At 44.4% G+C, this 27,402-nt stretch overlaps 2 protein-coding genes across 2 annotated transcripts; one reads left to right on the top strand and one right to left on the bottom strand.

Annotated features, from left to right (window-relative positions):
- The first annotated feature begins 455 nt into the window (after positions 1 to 455).
- On the top strand, positions 456 to 22,550 carry mapk1 (mitogen-activated protein kinase 1). Its single transcript, XM_062381298.1, has 9 exons — positions 456 to 755; positions 15,773 to 15,955; positions 16,445 to 16,634; positions 16,772 to 16,888; positions 17,158 to 17,272; positions 17,530 to 17,661; positions 17,864 to 17,973; positions 18,103 to 18,231; positions 18,774 to 22,550. Exons 1-8 carry the CDS (start codon positions 610 to 612, stop codon positions 18,217 to 18,219), a joined length of 1,110 nt encoding a protein of 369 aa, XP_062237282.1. The 5' UTR covers positions 456 to 609; the 3' UTR covers positions 18,220 to 18,231; positions 18,774 to 22,550.
- A 1,284-nt stretch (positions 22,551 to 23,834) lies between these two features.
- LOC133935958 (tripartite motif-containing protein 16-like) lies at positions 23,835 to 26,253 on the bottom strand. Its single transcript, XM_062381288.1, has one exon. The coding sequence runs from the start codon at positions 26,199 to 26,201 to the stop codon at positions 24,516 to 24,518; it is 1,686 nt and encodes a 561-aa protein (XP_062237272.1). The 5' UTR covers positions 26,202 to 26,253; the 3' UTR covers positions 23,835 to 24,515.
- Between the last annotated feature and the right edge of the window lie 1,149 nt (positions 26,254 to 27,402).

The following is a 27,402-nucleotide window of genomic DNA, read 5'->3' as shown; positions in this document are numbered from 1 at the left end:
ACCGGACATTAGGAGGCCCTATTGAAATTGTAAGGATTATTATTATTAGTTGTTTTTCTTCCTCATGAGGCTTCAACGTGTTCAAATCGTTACCAAAATAATAATAATAATAACAGTACATGTTATTTAAAGAGCACTTTCAAAGTAATCAAAGATACTTAAACGTTAAAATTAACATACAAAGCTACACACTCAAAACACAGAACACACATCATACCTCACACATTACTATTACTATTAATAATATTGTTGTAGTTGTTGTTATTGTCAATGATATTATTATAGTTGCTACTTATTATATTATGATGAGTAGTATATGTGAATTATTATATAATGATTATTATTATACTATTAGAGCAGGTCACGTGGCGTCCTCCGTGGTTATTTCCTGGCGGTGCTCGCTCCCGCTGCTGCTCACTCCCGCCTGGACAGCGCCGCAGCTCCGAGGCGCGCTCCCGGCAGTAGAAAGCAGCGCGCACGTCGCTGAGGCCTCACAGCTGCTCTGAGACACGAAGGATCAAAACAGCCACAAGTTCCAGTCCCGGCCGCGGCTCCTCTCCAGAACCAGTCCCCCGCCAGTTCGGATCTAATCTCGACCCAGTGCTCATCATGGCGACCGCTGCGGTGTCCGCCCCCGCCGGATCCGGCCCCAGCGCCGGCTTGGCGGCCGAGCTCGTCCGCGGCCAGGCCTTCGACGTCGGGCCTCGGTACCACAACCTCTCGTACATCGGGGAGGGAGCCTACGGGATGGTGTGGTGAGTGGAGCCGCACACAGGCGCCCTGACTCGGCCTCAGCTCGCCCGACACCTCGGTGTAGCTTCCTGTAGCTCAGCGCGCTGTTAGCTTACTTCCATCGGGTTCCAGCACCGAAGGGTTCGAACCCCTCTCTGCTAGCGAGCGACCGGGTCGTGAGCTAAACGGAGCCCGCGTCCATTCCAGAGGAGAAACACTTTCTCCATCAGTTCAAGTCCCAGTTGTTCACCCGTTAGTCTGTTGAACCAGTTACTTACTGGTACTGGTGGTGAACTACGTTAGAAACCACTGTACTTTTCCATTTACTGAGTTTTCAGGCAAACTACAGCTCCTGAAATGAACAATTCGATATTTATTCTAATAACTATTTAGTTTAATGGTTTTAAGTTCTCATCTCTACATTTACAGTATTTTACATGTCACCTGAATGAAGCCAGTTTCTATATGTGAAGAAAAACACTTTCTCCATCAGTTCGAGTCCCGGTTCTCCACTTATTAGTCTATTTTAATCAGTTAGTAACTTGTACTATTGTTGGTAAAAACTACAGTTATTCTCTCTTAACTGACTGAAAATGCAGCTCATAATATGAACAAATTAATATTAATTTTAATAATATTTCTACACCAGGAGTGTGAACAGCCCCCCCCCCCCCCCCAATCATTTTAATAATCCAAACCCTTTATCTCATGGGTTTGTACTTCAGTCACTTTTATGCAGTTTGGCAACTTGAGTCATTGGTAAACTACATTAAAAACCATCAGATTTCCTTTATTTCAGCCTCTTAAATTCAAAATACAGATCATAAAATGAACAAATTGCTTTATATTGCAGTGATATCTCTACGACAGGGATGTGACCAGTCCTCCACTTTAAATTAACATGGATTTCACTTCACTCTTTATCTTTATCTGTCGTTTCAACCTAATCTGTTCACTCATGTATTCAATAATAATCTAATAGGACATTATATGTTTGTCTCTTCATAATACTTGTGTATTGCTGTGCACATTGTGTTATAGTTTTGTTGGTGATATTCTCTTGGTTTTCTTGTGTGTGTACCTTGCACATTAGTAGCTGATGTATAGTTACATGCTATATTTGAAGGAGATAAACAATCTGGAGACAGTTTGTTCTACCCAGTGATATGTTATCAGGTCTGTAGTGAATCATGAAGGAACAAAACTCCATTTTATTTGCGTTGTACAGGTTTTATTTGATCCTGTTGCACAACCTCCACTTAACTAAATGCATCTCATACATTCACTCAAACACAGAATCTCAGTTTCTCAAGCCTGTGGTTGTGTCGTTCACCTTCAGTGTTCACACTTCACTGGATTACATAACACAGAGTCGTCGTGTCAGGCAGCAGCGCTTCTCTTTTTCTTCTGCTGTGAGACGGCTTGGATTCTGTGAGCGTTGATTTGACACGGCCTGTTCCTCGGAGCCGAGGCTCAGCTGGTGGTTTAGCATCTTTCTGTCGGCAGAATGGAAAACGCAGCTCGAGGCTGAAGCCGAGCAGGCGAGCCGGTGCCTGGAGGCTGGGAGGCTGGGAAGTGAAAGTAAAGGAGACAGTCGTACATTAGAGTGAGAGCTGTGAGCTGTGACGGGCTGGTCGGCTGGCCGCTGGGGGACAGAACTGCAATGGAAATCCACAACAATTAAAGAGTCTCCTCTGACCAAACTCCAGCTGAAACAAACGCTCCCACACTGTGATTTTGAGAGGATTTGAAGTTACAGCTTTTGCTTTTTTAATGGTACAAACTAAACAAGTCCTTTTGTTAAATCTTGTTTTAGTATCAAAGTAAATTTACATGGGAATTCATATTTGAAGATGTTTTAAAGAATTATTCCAGGTACAAATGTCTGAAATTGTATCTACCAAACAGATTTACGAATAATGGAAATTAACCTTATTTGCAGCCCTCAAAAGATTTAAGGATATAAATCATGGGAACAGATAATAACATGTATTGTTTGTTGGAACTTGAATAGCTTGAATCCATCAAACTAAAAGCAGGAGGTTCTCCAGATGAACTTGGATAAGAAAGGACAGTTGTTGTTGTTATTAGGAACACTGCCCATGAATGTTAACACGTTACAAGCTCTAACTTGTGTGATTCTTTTCACTCGTGGCTCGGTTGTCGTTGCTCTGGTGTTGCTCTGTCCCTCACCTCTCCTCTCTCAGTCGCTCTGTGGGCGGCACTCTGACGCTCTATCCGCTCACTTTCTTTTAATGTAGTTTCAGTATCTGTCAATCGAATTCTCAGTCGTTAAACCAGAGCAGCGTCGCGCTGCCCCAGGTTCTCTGCTCGGCTCTGGGAATAAACCTTCCAGTGAAATGGACGCTCTTCGACAGCTTCCCTCCTGTTGACCTCCTCGTCCCACAAGGGACCAAATTATGGCAAAATATGATCTCTTATGGTTTTCAGTGGACTAGATTGGAACCCTTTTTATGTGACCTGTGTATTTCCACTTTGGAAAGTTTGAATCTGGGCAGGTGTGAACAAAGCCCCTCCGACCGAAACCCAGAACCCTGAGCTGCTCTGCTCTCACACTGGAGTCTTCCAAGGAAACGGTGATACGCTTCATTAGAACTATAATCTCAGACCAAACACAGGAAACAGACGCACAACACGACAACGCATCTCTTATTTCCTGAAATCACAAATTATAGCAACAAGCACAGACAGCTCCGACGTGCTTGACTGAGGTTACAGGGATCAGACAAATGACTTATGATCATAAATGTGATCTTTTGTCTTTTCCAAGCCTTTCTCACAAAACGAAATAATGATTCAATCATTTGAACACGAAGTGTGATACGTTGCATTTAATGTTCTTTAAGACAAATTGATAATAACACTAATCGTTGCAGTAGTAATAACACATTTTATTAATAAAGCCCTTGTCCAGCTGAAACACAAATTGTTTCCAGGTGAAAATAAAAGAAACTCATGAAACCCGTCTTTGTCAGAACATGAACATATTTATGTCCACAGCTCCACATCACTCACACGCATCACTCGTGAATAAATGGAAACATGTGTGAGGCTCGGTAGAAACCAACAGTAGCTTCTATGAAAACCACACACAAATATAACACAACTTTTAAATGAGAAACATACAAAGATCGAAATGCAGCTTATATTAGATTAAAAGACACAATTTGACCTATAGTTGAATGGAGAAAGTAGAGAGGGAAGAAGATACAGATTGAAGCAAATGAAATATATTAAGATATTAGAGCCAAGTGAAACTTCTCCATTATTCTCTCTGATCTCCTCTCGTGTGGAAGTCCAGTTATTGACTGTTTGTGTCCAGTTGGATTCCAGCGATGTGTCTTCTTGTCTGTTTTCTTCTTGCGCCCTGTGGTTTCCAGTCACTTGTTCTTCTCGGTCCTGTGGTTTCCAGTCACAGACGAAGTGGTGCACGTCACAGACTCCCTTTGGTTTGCGTCTGAAGTTTCTTTCAAAGCCACATCAGAAAGTTGTTCTGTGTCGGTCTCTTCTTGTGGCCGCGATGCTGCTGTTACTTTCTTGTAAACAGCTTCAACAAGCGCTACAGGACCAAGGATGGTTTTTAACTCCTAGTTTGTGTTTTAACACGCAACAGTTTGAGCAGAATGATTGAAAAAAGATTCCTTTCAGACATGAACTCCAGGAAATGTCCAGAAAATTGGATCCTGACATGTTGTGTAGTTGGTGTTTGTGAAGCAGCAGCAGCAGGTTGTCGGGTCCGACTCGTTCACACCAACAGGAACATGTGGGGAACATCCAGGCGAGGGGCGGAGCCTGTAGAGCAGCAGGGGCGGAGCCTGTAGAGCAGCAGGGGCGGAGCCTGTAGAGCAGCAGGCGGAGGGACATGACATATGAACTCTGCTGTGGAAAGATCAGTGTTGTTGTTTACAGCTCATCCACACCGGCGTTGGCCCTCATCACCAGAATCTGGAATCTCCTCGTGTTTCCATGTTGCCAGGGATAAATATTTAGTTTGAGAGCAGGAGTTTCAGATTTCAAGGCCAGATTTAGTAATTTAGTAGAACTGCAAATAAAAAAAACACATACACAAAACATTTAGTCAAATAAGTCAGAAAACTACAACATAGCTGAACCACTAGTTTCCAGTTGTGAGGTTCCAAACCTCTTTGGATATGAATTCTAAAGAAATTGAGCATTTAACCAGGAACAAACTATTTGAATCGCTCTTAGTCGTATGTTTTGCGTTCACAGGATTTCTTTGGTTGCAGAGTTGTACAGAAGTTTGGAGTTAGGTGGGATCCCGTGTGTTATGAAAGGTGCTTGACTGTGGAGGAGGAGGCGTTCGGCAGCGAGTCTGTGTCACTTTCAGAGTGAGTCTATTTCTGTGTTCAATAGCCTCTTGTTGCCGGTGAGGCTGCTGCATGTCAGAGCTCCCAGCGGCTGAGGGCCGTGCAGATCCACGCCGCTCGGAGCCTCTTCACACCAGCTCCGCTTCCTGAACGCCGTCTGCTCACGTGGTCACGACAGAGCGCATCGCCCGACGTGTACTCTGCCTTTCAGCCCGCCCTCGAGAGCAGAGAGCTGACGGGGGAATGCAGCCAGAGCGGCTTCTGTCTAAAACGTTTTAACGATTGGAAGTTTTTCCTTCACGACAGATGTGTGTGTGTATATGTGCAACTTAATACAATATTTCTTTTTGCAAATGTCGCCATGCACAAACACACACACCAAGACCCTGTTTGTATTATTACACATGTATAAATATTGCCGCTCTTCCATTGGTGTCTGAATTAACGCCTCAATACCTGTCACCATCTTCAGCGACTGATGGAGAGTTAACAGACGTTTATTGAAATGAAAATACTCCAGTGTGCTGATCAGTGATTCTCAACACAATCAACTTGAAGTACAAATATCAGTGGATTTTGTGGGGTTTTTTTTATACAATTTGTGTTGTAAAGACAATTTAAGAAACTCTTCATACGAGTCGTGCAGTAGATTAAACTTTCTTTATAAATTTAAATCACTGTGATGAAGATAGTTTGTTACTTTATGACTATTTTTCAGAATAAACTTGTTCCTGCCATGAATTGTAATTTCTTTACTTTATTCTGGAAATAAACCAGAAGAAATGATCAAATCGTCAGATTCCAGCAGCTGATGTTTTTGTTTATCAGCTATTAGCTTCAGCTCACTTCACATATGACTGAAATGAGCAGCTCTGGAGTCTGAACAAAACTCTGGACTCTTCTTTTGGATTTGATCTTCTAGTCTAAACACTTGTTGAGAAATACTCTAATTTGCTCTAGAGAACCTTTTACCTAAACAAATATCTAGAGCTAACCCATCTCCTGCTAATCTCCATATCGACGCCTCGACCCTCGTGATTCGCTGCCGATGCTCGACTTCATCCAAGTGTCCAACGAGCCGTCCTCTAGAAAGACACTGGGACGTCCATCTCCATGGCAACCCCTCTGCCTCTGACATCAGTACCGCCACTCCACAGCCAATGGGGGGGGGCGAGGGCCTCGACACTCTCAAATCCTGTTGTGTAATTCAGAAGGAGATGTAATTTGTGTGATTGTGGCCCCAAAGACGAGCACGATGACTCCGGGTTCAACAGGCGTGTGAAACGCTCGAGCTGCACACGGCTGCGTGTTGTGTTCATCATCTATAGAGCTGCACTCGGCTGCATGTTGTGTTCATCGTCTGTAGAGCTGCACTCGGCTGCGTGTTGTGTTCATCGTCTATAGAGCTGCACTCGGCTGCCTGTTGTGTTCATCATCTATAGAGCTGCACTCGGCTGCGTGTTGTGTTCATCGTCTGTAGAGCTGCACTCGGCTGCGTGTTGTGTTCATCATCTATAGAGCTGCACACGGCTGTATGTTGTGTTCATCATCTATAGAGCTGCACTCGGCTGCGTGTTGTGTTCATCATCTATAGAGCTACACTCGGCTGTATGTTGTGTTCATCATCTATAGAGCTGCACACGGCTGCGTGTTGTGTTCATCGTCTGTAGAGCTGCACTCGGCTGCGTGTTGTGTTCATCATCTATAGAGCTGCACTCAGCTGTATGTTGTGGTCATCGTCTATAGAGCTGCACACGGCTGCATGTTGTGTTCATCATCTATAGAGCTGCACACGGCTGCATGTTGTGTTCATCATCTATAGAGCTGCACACGGCTGCGTGTTGTGTTCATCGTCTGTAGAGCTGCACTCGGCTGCGTGTTGTGTTCATCATCTATAGAGCTACACTCGGCTGTATGTTGTGTTCATCATCTATAGAGCTGCACACGGCTGCGTGTTGTGTTCATCGTCTGTAGAGCTGCACTCGGCTGCGTGTTGTGTTCATCATCTATAGAGCTGCACTCAGCTGTATGTTGTGGTCATCGTCTATAGAGCTGCACACGGCTGCATGTTGTGTTCATCATCTATAGAGCTGCACACGGCTGCATGTTGTGTTCATCATCTATAGAGCTGCACACGGCTGCGTGTTGTGTTCATCGTCTGTAGAGCTGCACTCGGCTGCGTGTTGTGTTCATCGTCTATAGAGCTGCACTCGGCTGCGTGTTGTGTTCATCATCTATAGAGCTGCACTCGGCTGCGTGTTGTGTTCATCGTCTGTAGAGCTGCACTCGGCTGCGTGTTGTGTTCATCGTCTATAGAGCTGCACTCAGCTGCGTGTTGTGTTCATCATCTATAGAGCTGCACTCGGCTGTATGTTGTGTTCATCGTCTGTAGAGCTGCACACAGCTGCATGTTGTGTTCATCTATAGAGCTGCACTCGGCTGCGTGTTGTGTTCATCGTCTATAGAGCTGCACACGGCTGCATGTTGTGTTCATCTATAGAGCTGCACTCGGCTGTATGTTGTGTTCATCATCTATAGAGCTGCACACAGCTGCATGTTGTGTTCATCGTCTGTAGAGCTGCACACGGCTGCATGTTGTGTTCATCTATAGAGCTGCACTCGGCTGCGTGTTGTGTTCATCGTCTGTAGAGCTGCACACGGCTGCATGTTGTGTTCATCATCTATAGAGCTGCACGTTGTGTTCATCATCTATAGAGCTGCACTCGGCTGCGTGTTGTGTTCATCATCTATAGAGCTGCACTCGGCTGCCTGTTGTGTTCATCATCTATAGAGCTGCACTTGGCTGTATGTTGTGTTCATCATCTATAGAGCTGCACACGGCTGTGTGTTGTGTTCATCGTCTATAGAGCTGCACACGGCTGCATGTTGTGGTCATCATCTATAGAGCTGCACTCGGCTGCGTGTTGTGTTCATCGTCTATAGAGCTGCACTCGGCTGCATGTTGTGTTCATCGTCTGTAGAGCTGCACTCGGCTGCGTGTTGTGTTCATCGTCTATAGAGCTGCACTCGGCTGCCTGTTGTGTTCATCATCTATAGAGCTGCACTCGGCTGTATGTTGTATTCATCATCTATAGAGCTGCACACGGCTGCGTGTTGTGTTCATCATCTATAGAGCTGCACACGGCTGCGTGTTGTGTTCATCGTCTGTAGAGCTGCACTCGGCTGCGTGTTGTGTTCATCATCTATAGAGCTGCACACGGCTGTATGTTGTGTTCATCATCTATAGAGCTGCACTCGGCTGCGTGTTGTGTTCATCATCTATAGAGCTGCACTCGGCTGTATGTTGTGTTCATCATCTATAGAGCTGCACACGGCTGCGTGTTGTGTTCATCGTCTGTAGAGCTGCACTCGGCTGCATGTTGTGGTCATCGTCTATAGAGCTGCACACGGCTGCATGTTGTGTTCATCATCTATAGAGCTGCACACGGCTGCATGTTGTGTTCATCATCTATAGAGCTGCACACGGCTGCGTGTTGTGTTCATCGTCTGTAGAGCTGCACTCGGCTGCGTGTTGTGTTCATCGTCTATAGAGCTGCACTCGGCTGCGTGTTGTGTTCATCGTCTATAGAGCTGCACTCAGCTGCGTGTTGTGTTCATCATCTATAGAGCTGCACTCGGCTGTATGTTGTGTTCATCATCTATAGAGCTGCACACAGCTGCATGTTGTGTTCATCGTCTGTAGAGCTGCACTCGGCTGCATGTTGTGTTCATCTATAGAGCTGCACTCGGCTGCGTGTTGTGTTCATCGTCTGTAGAGCTGCACACGGCTGCATGTTGTGTTCATCATCTATAGAGCTGCACACGGCTGCATGTTGTGTTCATCGTCTATAGAGCTGCACTCAGCTGCGTGTTGTGTTCATCATCTATAGAGCTGCACACGGCTGCATGTTGTGTTCATCGTCTATAGAGCTGCACTCGGCTGCGTGTTGTGTTCATCGTCTATAGAGCTGCACTCAGCTGCGTGTTGTGTTCATCATCTATAGAGCTGCACTCGGCTGTATGTTGTGTTCATCATCTATAGAGCTGCACACGGCTGCATGTTGTGTTCATCATCTATAGAGCTGCACACGGCTGCGTGTTGTGTTCATCATCTATAGAGCTGCACTCGGCTGCGTGTTGTGTTCATCATCTATAGAGCTGCACACGGCTGCGTGTTGTGTTCATCATCTATAGAGCTGCACACGGCTGCGTGTTGTGTTCATCGTCTGTAGAGCTGCACATGGCTGCGTGTTGTGTTCATCGTCTATAGAGCTGCACTCGGCTGCGTGTTGTGTTCATCATCTATAGAGCTGCACTCGGCTGCGTGTTGTGTTCATCGTCTGTAGAGCTGCACACGGCTGCGTGTTGTGTTCATCATCTATAGAGCTGCACTCGGCTGCGTGTTGTGTTCATCATCTATAGAGCTGCACTCGGCTGCGTGTTGTGTTCATCATCTATAGAGCTGCACACGGCTGCGTGTTGTGTTCATCTTCTGTAGAGCTGCACACGGCTGCGTGTTGTGTTCATCGTCTATAGAGCTGCACACGGCTGCGTGTTGTGTTCATCGTCTATAGAGCTGCACTCGGCTGCGTGTTGTGTTCATCATCTATAGAGCTGCACTTGGCTGCATGTTGTGTTCATCGTCTATAGAGCTTCACGCGGCTGTGTGTTGTGTTCATTGTCTATAGCGCTGCACACGGCTGCGTGTTGTGTTCATCATCTATAGAGCTTCACTCGGCTGCGTGTTGTGTTCATCATCTATAGAGCTGCACACGGCTGCGTGTTGTGTTCATCATCTATAGAGCTGCACACGGCTGCATGTTGCGTACAAAGCCATTCAGCCTATATATGACGTGTTTGTGTGTGTGTGGGGGGGGGGGTATGCAAAGTAAAGTAAAATGTGCAGATAGTGTTAATACGGCTGTGATGGTCTCAATGAACTTTTATTAAATCAGACACACGGTGCTTTTGTCTTTTATTCCAGCTCCCGTGTGTCTGATGGTTTTACTGGGACCAGGACGTTAACATGTGACACGGCTGAGTCCCGTGGGTCTCACCGCTCTGTCAGCTACATGTTAACGACTTCATTTACAACTTCACAGTTTATGAAACGGGATGTTTATGGACAGTCGCTAAACACACTCGGTTCATTTTGTGAGTTGTTGCAGGAAATCCTCGGCCTTTGAAAAACCCTGCACATCAATTATTTAAAATTCTGATTCGTTTTTCAGCTTTGATTTTTATTGTTTAGTCTCTGAAATGACCAACACGTCCAAGGTGACAACTTTTATTGTGTTTTAAAAACAAAAAGTTATTGAAATATTTTCTTTGTAATTGGACGGTGACAGTAGAGAACAGTAACAGAACCTTGCAGTCTTGGTATTTTAGATAATACATTTTAAATTAATAAACTAAAGTATTGTCCTTTTTGACGTACATAAAACACACTCCAGATCTAGAGATTCGGCCGTTGATGGAATCTCCGACTGATAAGGATCTGAACCGGAGACTCCACGTGTGTGATCAGCACCCGACTGCTGCCAGTAACACAGTGGTTTCACTGAATCAGGGAGTGCCTGCGTGCTCATGGGCACAGTCATTCATGTCTTTATAGGAAGGGCTCCCGAAGCTGAACTCTACTAAATTCTTAAGTCTGTGTTTACATTGAAACCTGACGTTGAACCAGACCTTGGACGACAGGTGGTCAAACTCAACGGTCGTTTCAACGTGTCATAAACATGTTTTATTGTGGACGCACAGTTATTTACACACGTTTCTTCTTTTTACAGCTGTTGGTAAATGAACGTTTATTTGATACGGACGCTCTGATAAAGAGTCAGAATCCAAACCGACTCGTTTACTTAGTAATAGAAGTTTGGTTTTAGTGTCGTCTGTGTGTTGAAATCAGAAAAGTGCGATTGTGTCTCTTCAGCTTTAGACTTTCCTGTTGGTTTCTCTGAAATCAGGACGTTTGTGGTTTCACTCTTTTGATTTGAGTTATTTTCTGAAATGATGTCGTCTGATATTGGACAGGAAGTCGAGTCGTGTGTCGTGTTATTGGGCCGATAATCTTCTCTAACCATTAACATGTTGCACGTCCATATTTCATGTTTCAAGTGTGCACTGTATTTTGCTGAGCGGTTACTTGAGGATGCATTTCACCGACTGAAGGTTCGAATCCGTCTCAGAGCCACTTGATCACGTGAAGTGAGCTTACAGTGGAGGGTTCTGGTAAACACCAGCAGCTCCGTCACCAGCTGTGGTTAACTTACATGCAGTGACAGGAAGTGCACATTTCAAAGTAAAGAGCGGATTCATCCACATGTTGAGGCCATGAGTGAATTCTGGATTAGGCTGAGTTACACGTGTGTGTGTGTTATTAAAAATGTAACTTCTCTAAAAGACGATTCTAATTCAACCTGATCCTGCAGCCGACTGACAGCGTCACTGTTCGATGCCCGCCCTCCGAGCTGCCACACTGTCCGTCTGTGTGTGTGGACGTTCATGTATCTGCACTTTGTGGGGACATGTTACCCTGAAGCATAGTCAGCTGCCCCCCCCCCCCCTTCCTTCAAGCCAACCCCCTGAACATTGCCATGGTAACAGCCCTGTTTCATAACACAGCGGCTGCAGTGTAAAGCCTTGTATCCCCATCTCCTTGGAAACAGAGCCCCCCCCCCCCCCCCCCCCCCCTCTGCACTGCAACATACAGGAGCAGGGGAGATAGGAAAGTCGTCTCCGAGCTTGTCCTCCGTTAGAAGACAGCAGAGGACACAGTGGAGCTCTGTCATCACCACATCTCTTCACTCCAATTACAAGAACCTGTTCCTATGACTGCATTATTATTATTATTATTATTATTATTATTATTATGGTGATTTCAGGCTGAAAATGCCCTTAAAGAATAAGCAGCTATTCAAATAGATTGATAAATCCTTTCAGCTCAGGACACTGGTGTGTTGTGTTAAACCTTCAGCCCTTTGAGACAGGAAGACACACACATGTGTGCGTGTCCCCATTATGGCCGGATGCAACGTTTGTGTGCTTCTCCCCACGATTGTGACTGATGAAATACTTTGTGATTCACTCAAATGCTTGTGTGTTTGTTGTTGTTGTTTCTTTTAGAGTTCACAAAGTTTTAGAGGAAACTGTTTTACAACGGAGGCCAGATGTTTAAGTTATTAAATGTTTGAGTGTCTTGTCCCTGAAATATAAAAATGTTAAATGATTCAGCTCCTCAGAAAACCCTCAGGTTTCAGAAGGTCATATGTTCATTCAGCACCTTGGGTCTAAATGGGTCTAAGGTTTCTAGCTCTGAGGAATGACTCAGGTTTATTTAGAAGCTGCCATCCTCAGCTGGATGTGTGTGTTTCTACCAGTTGTGACCAAGTCGCGTCAGAATCGATGAGAAACTGTGAGGTTGTAGCTTCTGCTTCTCAAGTCTCTAGAACCTGAGAGCAACAGTCCTCAGTGATAAGAGCTGCTCCAGAGTCAGCCTGAGTCAAGCGTCTTGATACCACTACACTCTCAGCCCAGTGAACTTTGTACTTCCTCAGAAAGTTCCCTCTGTTTCATGCCTGGTCAAACGGACTGTGGGGCTTGCCTCAGCAAACATTGTGAAATCTCGAGTCCAGATTGTCCTCGTTGCAGGACATCAAGAGAGTTGTGTTTATGGACAAGTAGATATGTGACATTAAATCCCTGCAAATGTGTAACTCTTGTTTTATAAAGTTCAGTTTACACATAATTTAACACAAACACACTGGTCGACATATGTGTACAAGTTGTGTTATCTGTTCAGATCTTTTAAACACATCACACAAAGGTGCAGCTGACTTCAGTTAAACATCGATTTCTGTTGATCTGATAATCGTCTTCAGAATCATCAAGTTAAGAGGCTTTTAGATCTTTAACATTGTGACTGAATGGTTGTTATGATATTTGAACACCAGCGTTTCCTATAGGTCGATTTTTATTGGTGACGATTTACCCCAATATTAAAGTTAATTAATTTTATACTATTATTCTTTCAAACTCCCTGAACCCATCCAACAAACTGTTTGTCTGAACTGGAGAAGTCTGAACTTATCAATGAGCCAGTTCACTGTCAGACAGTTCGTTCAGTTCTTACTGGAGCACGACAACCATTTATCTGTTGGCTGATTAAAACCAATATGAGACTTTCACGGACAAACAAGTATCAACATTTATCTTTACTGATATGAAAACATTGATTTTACAGAATGAAAAAGGCAGAAACTGTTCATATGTTTATTCATGTTCATAGAAAATTGTATTTGCTCCCTTCAAGTTTTATATATTTGGTCGTATTTGTGTCTCTTTTTATTTGGTTAATAATAATTGACGTTTTTTGTGTTATATGTTTATATTTGCTGATAAATTGGCATCTGGAATTTTTTACCCCATTTATCAGAATCTGCATCATCCCCAAAAAATCTGTATTAGTCAGGCATCTACTTTTAAAAGCCATTTCTTTCCCTGCTGCCGTTTGCATGAGAACATAATGAAAATGATATTTTATCACGCTGTGTGATAAAATATCATTTTCAAAGACATTTTTCTTGTGCTCTGATGTAACGAGTGAGAACGAACCATTGACTGTATGTGAACAAACAGCCGGTCGGTGCCAAGCGGAGTGGAACCAGCAGCTCCCTGCCTGTGTGTACACGAGGGGATCTGCTGGTGGTGAACAGTAACACGGAGAACGCTCTCCTCCCACACACACACACACACACACACACACACACACACAGACACACACAGACACACACAAGTGGAGAGGAAGGTCACTCGTACTTCCCTCGCAGAAGGCGTTTACATTCCAGTCCCGACGCCCCCGTCCCTATAGCAACTCGTTTCCTTGCTTTCTCGTGGGCGTTTTTCAGTCTTTTCTGTTTTTAACGTGCAGAAATAAAAACCCACACTCGGCTGCATGTGAACGCTGCGTCTTCAGGAAACCATTGATATTGCCCGGCTGCTGTTTGTCCCTCCTGGAGAACGGCTCTGTTCGGCAATTTAGTCTTTTTTTTTTTTTGCGATTGCACCAAATGGCAGCGAGTTGCATCAGTGAGAGAGCAGAGGACTCATAGATGCAGAAAGTCCTGGAGTCGTGTGTGTGTGTCTGTTGTGTGTGTCTGTTGGCAGCGGCTTGTGAGTCGGACGTTGTGATGCGTCACTTCCTGAGCACTGAAGACGTCTGGGCGATTCTCATTCCTCACCACAGACTTGGAACTAGGTGGTCTGAGTGTTTGTCGTTTCACTAGAACCTCAATGTGCCTAAGAAGTCATTAATCTCCTGGAACATGAGACGCAAGCAGAGCCTCTGGATGAATCACTCCCTGCACTCGATGGCAACGCCCCAACAATCCTTTCATGACCCACTCTGTGAATTAGGAGAATGGTCTTACTAGGCTGAACTCATAATAAATCTGTGGTCATAACACGATTTGGTCTGTAGAGCGAGAATTCATCTGTTTGTTATGACAACGTTTTAAATGGATTAAATGATAAATAGCTGATATTTTATATCCAGAACTCTGAGTGGAACTTCACTGTGACGTCATTTAGTTTTTATTTCTGTGCATCATTTTACATAACCTGGGTAGTGAAAGGGAAAGTGTGAGCTCACTCTCCTGCTGCTGGAGACGTCGGATCATGAGCCAGCGTTTCTACTTCTTCTCTTTTTATGTTTAAATATCTCCGGTGAAGTGAGCGTGAGAAAGTTGAATCAGACGGTGAAAGGAGCCGGAGACGAGTCGGTGGACGTGTCTGTACCTGGACTGCTCCTTGGTGTGGAGGACATGTCTCATCACAGGCAGGGACAAGACGTTTGAGGGGAAGTGAACATTTAATCTTCTGGGTGTAGACACACTCAGACAATTAGTCAGACATTCAAAACAGTAAATCCCTTTGTTGGTTGTTACTGCATTATGCATAAAAAATATCTTGAATCATCATAATTCAGATGTTTTACTCTCGGAACAAAGGTGAGGTCGCGAGTGGCAAACAAACTGTAACACAACATGCAAACCTAACACAAATCCACTGCTCTCCAGTGACTGCAGAGATCCACGAGCGTGTTGTCACGTGTTAATGCAAAGAAGCAGCGAGTGATGAATGACGCCCACCTTCAGTAAACAGTGGACGTCATCCTGGAAAGAAAAAGGCCTTCAGGCGAGAACCGAGCTGGAGTCACTGTCACGTTCCTCTGCTCCTCCTCGTCTCCTGGTGCTCGGAGGAAATCCTTCCTGTTTGCATCACATGAACGTCTCTGTTCACGTGTTGGTCAGGATCTTCTTGAAGCTGGTGGCCATCATGGCTCCTCGTGAGAAGATGAGTTCCAGGCAGATTCCAGCCATCACACTCTGGTTTCCATTTTGACAGAAACCTCCTCAGCGTTGTGTGAGATGCGACGGACTCAGACATCCAGTGCTTGCAGACATGTTTTTATTATTTCCTGTACATGTAAAGCTTTTCTTTATTGGATTTCAGAAACCAGTATGACAAACTGGAGCAGAGCTGCTTTCATTCATTCATTAGACTTTAAATAAATAAAAACATCAAATTCAGCCTGATTCTCAAAATTAACCGTCGTCAAAAACAGAAGACACAAATATCAATGTTTCTATTTCAAATGTGTAAAATCTCAGTCTCCTGTGTTTGTTTTCCAGCGCCGCCCACGACCGGGAGAACAAGGTGCGCGTGGCCATCAAGAAGATCAGCCCCTTCGAGCACCAGACCTACTGCCAGCGCACTCTGAGAGAAATCAAGATCCTGCTGCGCTTCAAACACGAGAACATCATCGGGATCAACGACATCATCCGCACGCCGACCATCGACCAGATGAAGGACGTGTATCCTTCTCACCTTCCTCAGCTGACACGTCATGTGACCACTGCAGAAAGAATCATGTGACGAACTCCATCCTCTGAGATGAGAGCTCAGAGATTGAAGTGTCTCCAGCTGAGGCTCTTACACTCGACCACCCTTTGCAGACCGGAGATGTTCAGTTGTGTTTTATTACATAATCGCCGCCTGTCACTGTATATTTGGCCGAGACGCTCTTCACTGTAGCCCAGCAGCTACTGTACTCCATAATCCTGCTTTCTTCATGTAGTGTGTGTGTGTGGTGTTCTACTGGTGATGTGCCGACTCTCTTTTGCTCAGTGGAAACCAGTCGTCTTAACGAGGGCTCTTAACAGCAACATCTCTAGGATCCTTATTTCTCACAGAACATATCCACGTGCACCAGATAGGAATACGAACGTGACTCATCCGGGCCGGGACAACGTTTTCTACTTGTGTATTTTGTTGTACAAGTTCTTTAACGTGTAAACGTGCAGATACATCGTCCAGGACCTCATGGAGACCGACCTGTACAAGCTCCTGAAGACTCAGCACCTGAGCAACGACCACATCTGCTACTTCCTCTACCAGATCCTCCGTGGGCTCAAGTACATCCACTCTGCCAACGTGCTGCACCGCGACCTGAAGCCTTCCAACCTCCTGCTCAACACCACCTGTGACCTCAAGGTCGGCTCCCGACACCCACCATTCACTCAAACAGACAGATGCACTATTTGATAAGTTGTTGATAATAATGTGTGTCTGACCATCGTGTTTACAGAGGAGAGCCGCTCATTGTCGTGTTGTGTCTCGTCTTTGTGCAGATCTGTGATTTTGGTTTGGCTCGTGTGGCCGATCCCGACCACGACCACACCGGGTTCCTCACAGAGTACGTGGCCACCCGCTGGTACCGAGCACCTGAGATCATGCTCAACTCCAAGGTGGGTGAGCAGAAAAGGTTCAGATGAGTAGCTCAGCTTTGTCATGAATTTGATTTCAGTTTAAATCAGAGGTTTCTTATATTCTTTTAAATCCCAATCGAATTATAAACTTTGTTTTCTGAATCCTGCAAATGGTCTGATACAGTAAACCAGTTCACACGGAGGTCCTCACATCTCCAGACCTCAGCCTCTGTTGTTGCTGCCAGACCAAAATAGATTCTGTTTGAATTCACTGACCTTTAGTGTGACTGTGTCTTTGTCTCCATCAGGGCTACACCAAGTCCATAGACATCTGGTCAGTGGGCTGCATCCTGGCCGAGATGTTGTCCAACAGGCCGATCTTCCCTGGGAAACACTACTTGGATCAGCTCAACCACATTCTGGGTAAAAATCTGAACCAGTAAAGAGTGTGAACCATGTTTCCTGTGAAGCAGCAGCTTAATAGCAGATCTCAGCCAACTTGGATGTGGGAAATATAAAGTATTACAATGTGCCCACTTGCTTCTTAATTACAGATACAATTCTATCATAACACTCAATATGTCCCTGTTTGACTGCAGGTTGAGGCCGAGGTAGGACACAGTGTGTTTTGTGTAGCGTTGTGTGCCCCTGATGATATGATGTCATCTCTTCTTCCTCAGGGATCCTGGGTTCTCCCTCTCAGGAGGATCTCAACTGCATCATCAACATCAAGGCCAGGAACTACCTGCTGTCGCTGCCCCTGCGCTGCAAAGTGCCGTGGAACCGCCTCTTCCCCAACGCCGACCCCAAAGGTCAGAGCCCGGACGACCTCTGCACTCACAATATCACAGAATGAATCCCAGAGGAAACACTGCAGCTCCTTCTCAAATGTGTACCATTAGAAATGAGTGTAGTCCTCCTCAGTGTGCAGGGTGTTGCTCTGCTGAGGAGACGGTTGTTTCCAAATCACTGACATCAACTCCTCCTTTTGCTGATGTGTCATTTGCGCTGCAGCTCTGGACCTGTTGGACAAGATGTTGACCTTTAACCCTCACAAGAGGATCGAGGTGGAGGAGGCCCTGGCTCATCCTTACCTGGAGCAATACTACGACCCCACAGACGAGGTGAGACCCTCACGTGGCTCCGTCTTCAGATGTCACCGTCTGAAAACAGCTTCATTCTGGGACATAGTCCTTCACGTCTGTCCTAGTCCCTAAAGGTTCAAAGCAGTTTGTCTCTGTCGTCCTGTGCAGCCCGTCGCCGAGGCTCCGTTCAAGTTTGACATGGAGCTGGATGATCTCCCCAAGGAGACGCTGAAGGAGCTCATCTTTGAAGAGACGGCACGTTTCCAGCAAGCCTTCAGGTCCTAACATCTCACACAGGTGAGTTCCCAGTCTGGAAGGAACCACCATGAACCCAGAGAGGGGCCGAGGGGTTCCTCATGGAGTTAAGATCTCACATGAGGGTGAAACCACTTCTATCTGAGCTGGCACTTTAAAGAAACACAAAGTTCTGTTTTAAATCTAAAGTCATGGATGTTACACTGAGGTTTACATGCTTCCTTCAACCCGTTTCCACCTGATGCCACATCTGCACCTTTAAGACCTGGTGCAACGTTTACGTCTTCCTCTCTTTACAGCTGGATGACACGTGTGTCTTTATGAAGTAATCATATACTTCCTGTTACCTGCAGTAAAGTCCAATCAGAGCGTAGGACGGAGTGGAGGTGGAAGGTGTAGCAGTAACCTGCCGTCTGATTCGTTTTCACCGAGCATGTCGTCTTTAATGAGCTCGTGCTTCACTCTTGAGTCGGGAGCAGCCTCAGGTGCTAACGGGTTCAAGTCCACGAGGGGAGCATGTAAACCAGTTCACTCAGTCCTGTTTGAGTCAGTGGATTTCAGCTGGTTGTTTCTTCTCCCTGCAGATCTCTGTGGACGGGCCACTGCTCCTCCCGGCTCCTCCCTGCTCCTCCCTGCTCCTCCCGGCTCCTCCCTGCTCCTCCCTGCCTCCACACTGTTGCTGTGATATAAATATCTATTCTCTTTTCTTTCTCCTGCTTTTCCACATCACCTGGATTCCCTGGGTCTCACTCGTCAAGTCCACTTTACTCAGGAATGGCGTCAGGAATCAATCAATCAATCAAACATCACGTCTCTTTCTCCCGGAGGTGAAGGGTGAGGGAGGGGGGGCAGATCACAGCTTACAGTTTTTGGGGGGGGGGGATTTTTGTGATTTAAGCCAAGATAAACAATTTGTGTGTGTTTGTGTCTCAAAGGCGTTTGGCTCTGGCTTTTCTTATTCACGACCTTTTCATGTCCAGCGATAGACGAGCTGTGATGGCTCCGCCCACATCGCACAAAACAACGGTTTAATACGTAGAAAGATTCATCGTTAAAATCAAAGGGTCTTTTGAATTCTCTCACCTTAGAGGCACTGTTACAAGCGAGGATCTCTCTCTCGCCCGCTTTGGCTCTTTTGACAAAACGAAAAACTCAAATGAAATCAACTGATTTATGCAATGAAGTCAAGGGATCATCCTCTGGGGGCCATGAGCCATCGCTAAACCCCCTCACCAAGGCCCGAATGCAAATACATACATATAAATATGAATATATAAATAGATATATACAGCCTGAAGAGTCTTAAGATATTTTAACGGCAGGTGGGACGACAGAAGGTGAATCAGATGAATTTATAACCTTTTTCTTTTTATCAAAAAACATTTAGAAAAAACGCCCGTTTTTATTTCTCATCGGCTTCAGTGAGTCGGTGATTTAAAAAAATCACATTTCATGATGCGCTGAAAAGTTTCACCTTCGATTTCTGCCTTAGCCACGAGAACCTGAAGGAAACGTGAAGATGGATCCACACGCGTGTTGTGAGGAGAATGTTTTTCATATTCGGGGGAAGTCGCCGCGTCGGGGGGGAATTCAGCTCGGGGTCGCGCCTCCTCTTTTCCTCCTGTCCCGTGTTTTAGTTTTTCCTTCGGCCTGTGTCTTTCTCTCTCGCCTTGTCAGAAAACAACTGTGCCCTTTGCATGACTGTTAAAAAGCTCTGTATACAAAGACCAGGATGTTAAGTGCCACACGAGCCGGGCAGAGCCGCGGGGGGGGGGGGGGGGGCGCGCACCGGCTCTGACCTTCGACCCCCGGTGGTTAATCACACCTCCCGACCACACGGTGCTTTGTCTGCTCTCCTTCTCCAGCATTCTCGTCTCTTTTAGTTTTCCCCTCCATCGATGCTCGTTCCCACAGTTTCCAGTCTCCTCGTGATGCAGAGACATCGACGCTGTTGTGGTCGCAAATAGGAGAATAACCATATATCGGTATTTATACCAAGTACAACACAAACCTGTTGTTTCCTGAACCTGAGAACCGGGATCCAGACGTCACGCTGTTAGAAGAATCCTCACATGAAGCTGATCGTGTCCTCTGAGACTTTTCTCTTCTGCTGTAATTGCACAGTTCCACTCAGACGACAGTAGAGGGCAGCGTCAGCAGGCGACTGCGCTTTCACTCAAATAGAAGAAGAGATGAATCAACACAGACCTGCAGAAGAAGTCCAAACCAGCTGCTGAGTGAAGACTGTTGAATTAGGTTTCCTTTCAAGTGAAAGAAGTTATGACCTCATGGATCATATTTGTGGATTTGAGTGGTTCGGTCTTTTTATCTCCAGCTTCACTGCAGCGTCTCGTGTTCATTGTTCAGGAGCCTCAGTGTCGTGGTGAATCTGGACTCTGGTCAGATTAAAGTCCCTGAAGATCAAATCAAAGCAGAACCACATCCGACACTAAAGCCGCTCCCAGGAGATGAAAGTCAGAACCGTCTCTGTCGGCACTTAAAGAAAGAAATTAGAGATTTAAACCTAAAAGGAGATGATGTCAGAACTGCTTCTTCTTCTTCTTCTTCTTCTCATTCTCACTGACGTGTGACACTCTGTTTCAGGCTCGAGCTGCAAACTCACGATTTCTATCAGAAGATTCTTATTCTGCATTTACTCACACGTCAGAGGCAAGTTTGAGTTTTAAAGACACTTCTGGTCAAAGTAAATCACAGTGGACAGAGTGAGGAGTCAGTGACGAGTTGAACCACTGGAGGGCGACAGAAACCACATTTACAGATGATGTGGAGATTTTCAGATTCAGCTGAGACGACAAATGTTTGTGTTGTAATTGATAAAATAATCAAAGCAAGTTTTCTGGGAATAAATTTGTAATTTGCTGCTAATGTAGATACATTTACGTCAATTTCCATCATTATTCAATTTGTATACATATGGTTTGGTCTAAAGGAAATCCTGGATGACTTCAGATAAATGACGGTTTGAGAGTCCAGGCTAGTTTCAGATGATGTCAATGTTTAATATTGTGCTTGATGAATGACTTCAATGATAAAACATATTGATGTTTTTTCAGTTTCATCAAGATCCATCAATGATTTTCAGAAAATTTGTGAAATGTAAAAAAGAAACAAAACGATGTCTCACAATGTAAAAAAAAAACAACACAACTCTGGATCCACAGTGAAGTTTGATCAGGTTTCACTGGGAAAGAACCTAAAACCATTGTTCTCAGTTTCCTCTTTTTTCTGTCCACTGAGATTTATTAAAAACGACGTTATGACCAAAACTGATTTCAGTAAGGACAGTTTTTTGCACTCCCACGTTTCCCCTGCAGAGACGTGAGGTAGAGACGCGTCTGTCCCGCTCGTCCTCACACTCGTCTGTCACACACTTACTAAATGCACTTGCTTCTGCAGCAGCAGCAGTGGGACGGGACTGGGATGGGACTGGTAATCCGAGGTGCCTGCTGGGACTCGCCTGTAGATAGTCTTTTTGTTTTTCTTTTGGGGGAGGGGGGGGGGGACTGGAAAAACCTTCCTGATATTAGTTGTATTAAAAAAAAAGAAGCTTCTGCTGAGTTCTTTGTGCGTCTGTTTGTGCCTTTTTTGATAGTCTTGATATCCAAGATTTGACGTGCAGCTTCTGTTTAGTCGGGATCCGTTGTACTCGCAGTATACGCTCTTAAAAATGAACACAATCAAGTCTGGGTTGGGGGGGGGGATCCTTATCTTTCAGCTCTGTACATTTTAAAGAGAATCCTTTGCCACAGCTGTGTGATTTGTGACTGTATTGAAAAGATGAAAAGCAAACATTTATATTTTTTGCATTATCCTTTCTTCTTTTTTTTGTTGGTTCTTTTCTTTGATTGTTTTTGTGCAGATATTTTTATGGTAAGATGAATGTTATGTTTCTATCGGACACTAATCTCGTCGTCTCCAGTGGAACTTCTTCACTCTGTATGTTTTTGATCAGTATAAACCTTTAATTGTGTAGTTTAACTTTTTCTCAAAGCAAAAGTAAAAACCTGGAGCTCCTCGGTTGTGTTTCGATCTGCCACAGAAACAGTTTGAATCGATTGGTTTCATTTTATCATTTGAAGGATTTTGACTTGAACAAACGTTTTCTGGGCTGTTATTAAAAACCGACGGCCACTTTGAAAAGATCTTTTCTCTTCGCAACTCTGCCAAGACATTCGAATAGACATTAAAAACACTGAACCAAGTCTGTGACGTGTGTTTTTGAGCCACCATCCAGATTCTCACGTCCTCGCGTGCAGAAGCTTCGTGGAGGAAACGATCAATGTTTAATGTTTAATGACACGAGTGGAAATTCTTAATAAAACTGGTTTATTACTCCGAAACATGACGTGTGGCTCTTATTGTCTGCCACTGTTATATATCACACTTCTGCTTAATGATGCTTAGACACTGTTGATTCGTCTGTTTACAAACTATATAAACATTAAAATCATAAATCAACGGTTATGTAACTTATGCTGAGAAACAGCGCCCCCTGCAGCCACACATGGTGATTCATGTTCATGTGTTTGATAAGAGTAAAGAATAAAATCTCATGTTCATAAAATAATCTTTTATTTGAATCATCAGGACGTCAGGTTCTCCAGAATTTAACTCCTACTACTTTTGAAACTTTAAAAACATTTTACTGGTAAAACATTCTTTACATTGATGTGCTGCAACTAAAAGATCTGAGGACTTTTAAATATCCCGAGTCTGTTCTAGAAGAATCTCTTCATATATTTTAACCATGAAAACTAATTTCAGTTTTTAAAATCTGATATGAACAAAGACATGAAACTCCCCTGCTGAGTTGAAGCCACGTTAATCCACTGTGTCCTCTAGGGGGCGCTGTTGTTCAGGCTAAAACATCTGGCACGGTCTTTGTCCTTTGCTTTATAAATTAATGTCATTCACTACCGGAGCCGTCGAGGTCCAAATTTAATGAGTTCGCTTCCATGTGAACAGAATCTGCTTTATTTTGAAGATGAGTTATGTTTGATATGAAGTATTATAATAAAATTCACTGTATCGTTCCAGCGATTTTAACCTGGGTTATAATAAAGGAAATATGTAAATTCGAGTTTAACATTGTTGTTGTAAAATATAAAATGTAAAATAAAACATTTCTACCTGTGATGTGAGAAATAAAGGTCACGTGGAGGAAACACGTGGAGGATACAAACCAGGGCCGGTCTTTCCTACAGGCGACATAGACGGGTGCCTAGGGCGCCACTCAGAGGGGGGCGCCAAAAACTGCGCCGAGCAAATCAAGGCAGAGTTTTTCGCGGCCCCTTCTATATGTGGTATGGCCCAAAATATTGTATTTAATTACTTTAACAGTATTTTAAGTAGTTTCATTAGAGAAATCAGTAAATGACAGCAGGAGTGAAGCTTGCCTAGAGCGCCAAATGTGCTATGGCCGGCCCTGTGTGGATATATGGTCTCGAGGTTCAGGAGATGAGGGCATGATTCAAGGTAAAGGCCGTGGTGACGTCATCCTTATGTTTCATAGATCCATAGTTATAGTCATAAGTTACGTTTGTGGAGTTTCAGGAGGAGAACTGCTTCAGGTATTCAGGTTTCACTTTGTCTCCATCAGCTTTGAATGAAGACAGAAGAACAGACTGGATTTATTCTTTATTTCAACTTCAGCTTCTTCACACATTAGATTTTTATTGCTTTAAACATATATAAGAGATTTAAATGTATAATCACATGTATAAGAAACACATGTGAGGAGAGCTGCAGATCAAACCCTCAGGGACTCGATCAGGACACTCTCCAGTGGACCTGCTGGTTCAGATCAGGAAAATCAGAAAGAACAGAAACCTACACAGCAGCAGATCAATATGCACGTTCACTAAACATGTAAATACAATGAGGACGAGTGGATTCACACTTTACAGAGATGAGCCGTGATGAAAACAAACCAGGTTCCACATTTACAATGAGACCAAACATCCCATAACACATGTGGAAAAGAACAGAACAAAGAATCAGCTCAATGATGAGGATCAGGATCAACACAGGTTCTAAAACATCACAACCTGATTTCTACTTTGATTCAGAAAACAACACAAACATCAGTTCTTTCAAACACATTCATGTCAGTGTAATTATAGATTTCTGTCTTTACAAAGTGAGAACTGAATATGTGTGATAAAGGAAGGTCAGTGTTTGATTGACAGCTGATCTCTGTGCGGAGCAGAAACTTCACCACAATGAACTTTGATCAACAAACATGGAGACAAGAGAAGTTAAAGATTTACACACAGAATCTAAATCACTGCTTTAATGACTTGAGTCTATTTGAGTTTACACAACTCAGCTGTGGATCCATCATCATGAACCCAAACTCCAGCATAGAGAGGCTGAGTGAATGTGGTCTGGACTCTGTGGAGGAGAGTCATGGTGTCAGAGACGCTGTAGAAGGACAGAACACCTGCACTGTGATCCAGGTACACTCCTACTCTGGAGGACACAGGACCTGACACTGGAGTCCGGATGTTGTTGTAATGAAAGTTATATCTGTTTCTATAACAAGATAATGACCAAGATTTATCATTTGATCCAAATCTACATTCACCTGAGTTTCCTGCTCTGCTGATATTCTTGTATGTGACTGCTACACCAACTCCTCCCCACCCCACCTCCACCTCCACCTCCACCTCCCAGTAACAACGTCCAGTCAGACTCTCTCTACTCAGGACCTGTTCCCAATAAGTGAATCTGTCTGGGTGATCAGAATAAGACTGATCTTCTCTCATACGTGTTACTTTTCTGTTTCCTTCAGATAATAACAGATGTTTGTTTGCTGTGTTTGGATCCAGTGTGATTTCCTGTGAATATCTTAAGAAGTCAGCTCTGGTCTCTGGTTCTGGTTGTGGCAGTAAAACATCCACTTGAGACACAATCTGTAAAATCTCTGTCTCTGTCTCACTCAGAATGTCCTGTAGTCGACCTCTGACCTGGGACACAGCTGCTGTCACGTCCTCAAAGTCCCTCAGAGGACGGATCCTGAAGCTGGATGAGTGTGTAGATCCACTGAGTGGTGACAGTGAGGGGTAGTTGTGTAGAAACTCGTTGTGATCCTCTGTGTCTGAGAGCTGCTTCAGTTCCTGGTCTTTCCTCTTCAGCTCAGTGATCTCCTGCTCCAGTCTCTCCTGAAGCTCTCTGACTCGACTCACTTCAGTTTCCTGCTGGGATCTGATCTGCTGCTTCACATCAGAGCTTCTTTTCTCCAGCAGACGGATCATCTCAGTGAAGATCTCCTCACTGTCCTCCACTGCTTTATCAGCAGAGCCATTGAGGGCCTCCTCCTCCTGTTGAAGCAGCTTCACGTCTTTCTCTGTGTCCTGGACTCTCTGCTGGATGGTTTGTCTCCTCAGCCCGAGCTCTCTCTGCCTCTCAGTCCTTTCTGCTGCAGCTGACACTGTGTCGTGGTCTTTATGTTCATCCACAGAGCAGAGATAACAGATACACTGCTGATCAGTGCGGCAGAACATCTTCATCACCTCGTCGTGACGAGAGCAGATGTTCTCCTGGAGCTTCTCCGAGGGCTCCACCAGCTTGTGCTTCTTAAATGGAGCTGCCTGAAGATGAGGCTGGAGGTGTTTTTCACAATAAGAGGCCAAACAATTCAAACAGGACTTGAGAGCTTTCAGTTTTCTCCCAGTGCAGAAATCACAGGCCACATCTTCAGGTCCAGCATAGCAGTGATCAGCAGGAGCAGCTTGGAGTCCAGTCTTCTTCAGCTCCTCCACTAAATCAGCTAACATGGTGTTTTTCTCCAGGACAGGCCTCGGTGTGAAGGTCTGTCTACACTGAGGACAGCTGTAGCTTCCTCTCTCCTCCCCTTTGTCCCAGTGGGAGTTAATACAGCTCTTACAGAAGCTGTGTCCACAGCCAGTAGTCACCGGATCCTTCAGTAGATCCAGACAGATCGAACAGCAGAATCTTTCTCTGTCCAGGTGAACTTCTTGCTGCGCCATTTCAGCTGCAGCCAGAGACTGAAGAACAGTTTCACTTCCTGTGAACAGAAACAGATCTCTGCTCCTCCCTCTCATTCACTCCCTCCCCCTCCCGTTCACTCCCTCCCTCTCTCGTTCACTCCCTCTTTTTACCACGTTTTAAAACCCTAAAGAAAAGAGCACCAGTCCTACCTCTCCTCAACAGGGCTGCCTCACTGTTTACGATCTCTTATTATATTATATTGTTAAAGAGTAAAGTTGTGTTTTTATATTATGTGTGCCTTAGTGGTATATATCACTAGGCAATGTGTTAGCACACATGTAATTATATTATTATTATGACACAATCTCCAGGCCCAAGTTTACAACTATTCAAAATAAAAGCTCAATAATGCAGCTCAGTATAAAAGGTTACAGCATCAAATCAAACTTTGTACTTTGAAGTTACACGTTACTTCCTGTTTCCTGTCCTGTCATTTATCTTTGTATAAAACCTCTGATTAGATTTTGTCGTGAACTGAGACTTTGTTTTCTGAGGTCCAACTTTTATTCTGAAATGCCAGGCTGTTTGCTCTGCGCTTTCACATTTATTTTGTGGAACAATAAAAAAATACTTCCTTCCTTCTTCAGCAGAATAAAAATGAGAATCAACACGTGCACGGAAAGCAGGGGAGTTTTTTTTCATATTCCACATTTTACTTTGAGGTACTTGTACCAGGGCTTACATCAGATAAACTTCAAATTGAGATGAGTGTCATCACAACAAGACGGAGATACAAAGTTATTTAAAGATCCATTCCTCAGTTATATTTATTTTTTTTAGGCAAAAGGCAAAACATGCAACACTTCAGAATGCATGTGCTCGGGCCCGCTCGGTGCTGAAGCCACTGTGCTTTCTGGTTAAATCATTTTATATGAGAGGATTTGAGGCTTTAGGGTTAGGGTCAGTTAACTGAACAAGACACTTGAGTATGTTAACTTTGACTCTAGGATAATTTTATGGAAAGAAAAATAAATAATAATCAAGAAGAGATCAGTCAATAATGAAATAATCACAATGACCTCTTGTTTCCTGGATCGAAGTATCTGCATTGTGTCTATATTTGAGTGTTTTCCTCAGTCTATCACCTGCTTATATGGTTTATACATGTCAGATATAACAGGATTTCAACCAGGAAACATTCCAGTTACTCTTGCTCATATAATAATGACACATAATGGG

This window comes from Platichthys flesus, chromosome 3, assembly GCF_949316205.1.
Source record: "Platichthys flesus chromosome 3, fPlaFle2.1, whole genome shotgun sequence".
Taxonomy (NCBI): domain Eukaryota; kingdom Metazoa; phylum Chordata; class Actinopteri; order Pleuronectiformes; family Pleuronectidae; genus Platichthys; species Platichthys flesus.
This window is presented reverse-complemented; position numbering and strand designations above follow the sequence as displayed.

Coding starts and splice junctions, on each gene's coding strand:
- mapk1 (XM_062381298.1), top strand. CDS start 610: ATGGCGACCGCTGCGGTGTCCGCCCCCGCCGGATCCGGCCCCAGCGCC. Junction 15,956..16,444: donor ATCGACCAGATGAAGGACGT/GTATCCTTCTCA, acceptor GTAAACGTGCAG/ATACATCGTCCAGGACCTCA. Junction 17,273..17,529: donor TCAGCTCAACCACATTCTGG/GTAAAAATCTGA, acceptor CTTCTTCCTCAG/GGATCCTGGGTTCTCCCTCT.
- LOC133935958 (XM_062381288.1), bottom strand. CDS start 26,201: ATGGCGCAGCAAGAAGTTCACCTGGACAGAGAAAGATTCTGCTGTTCG.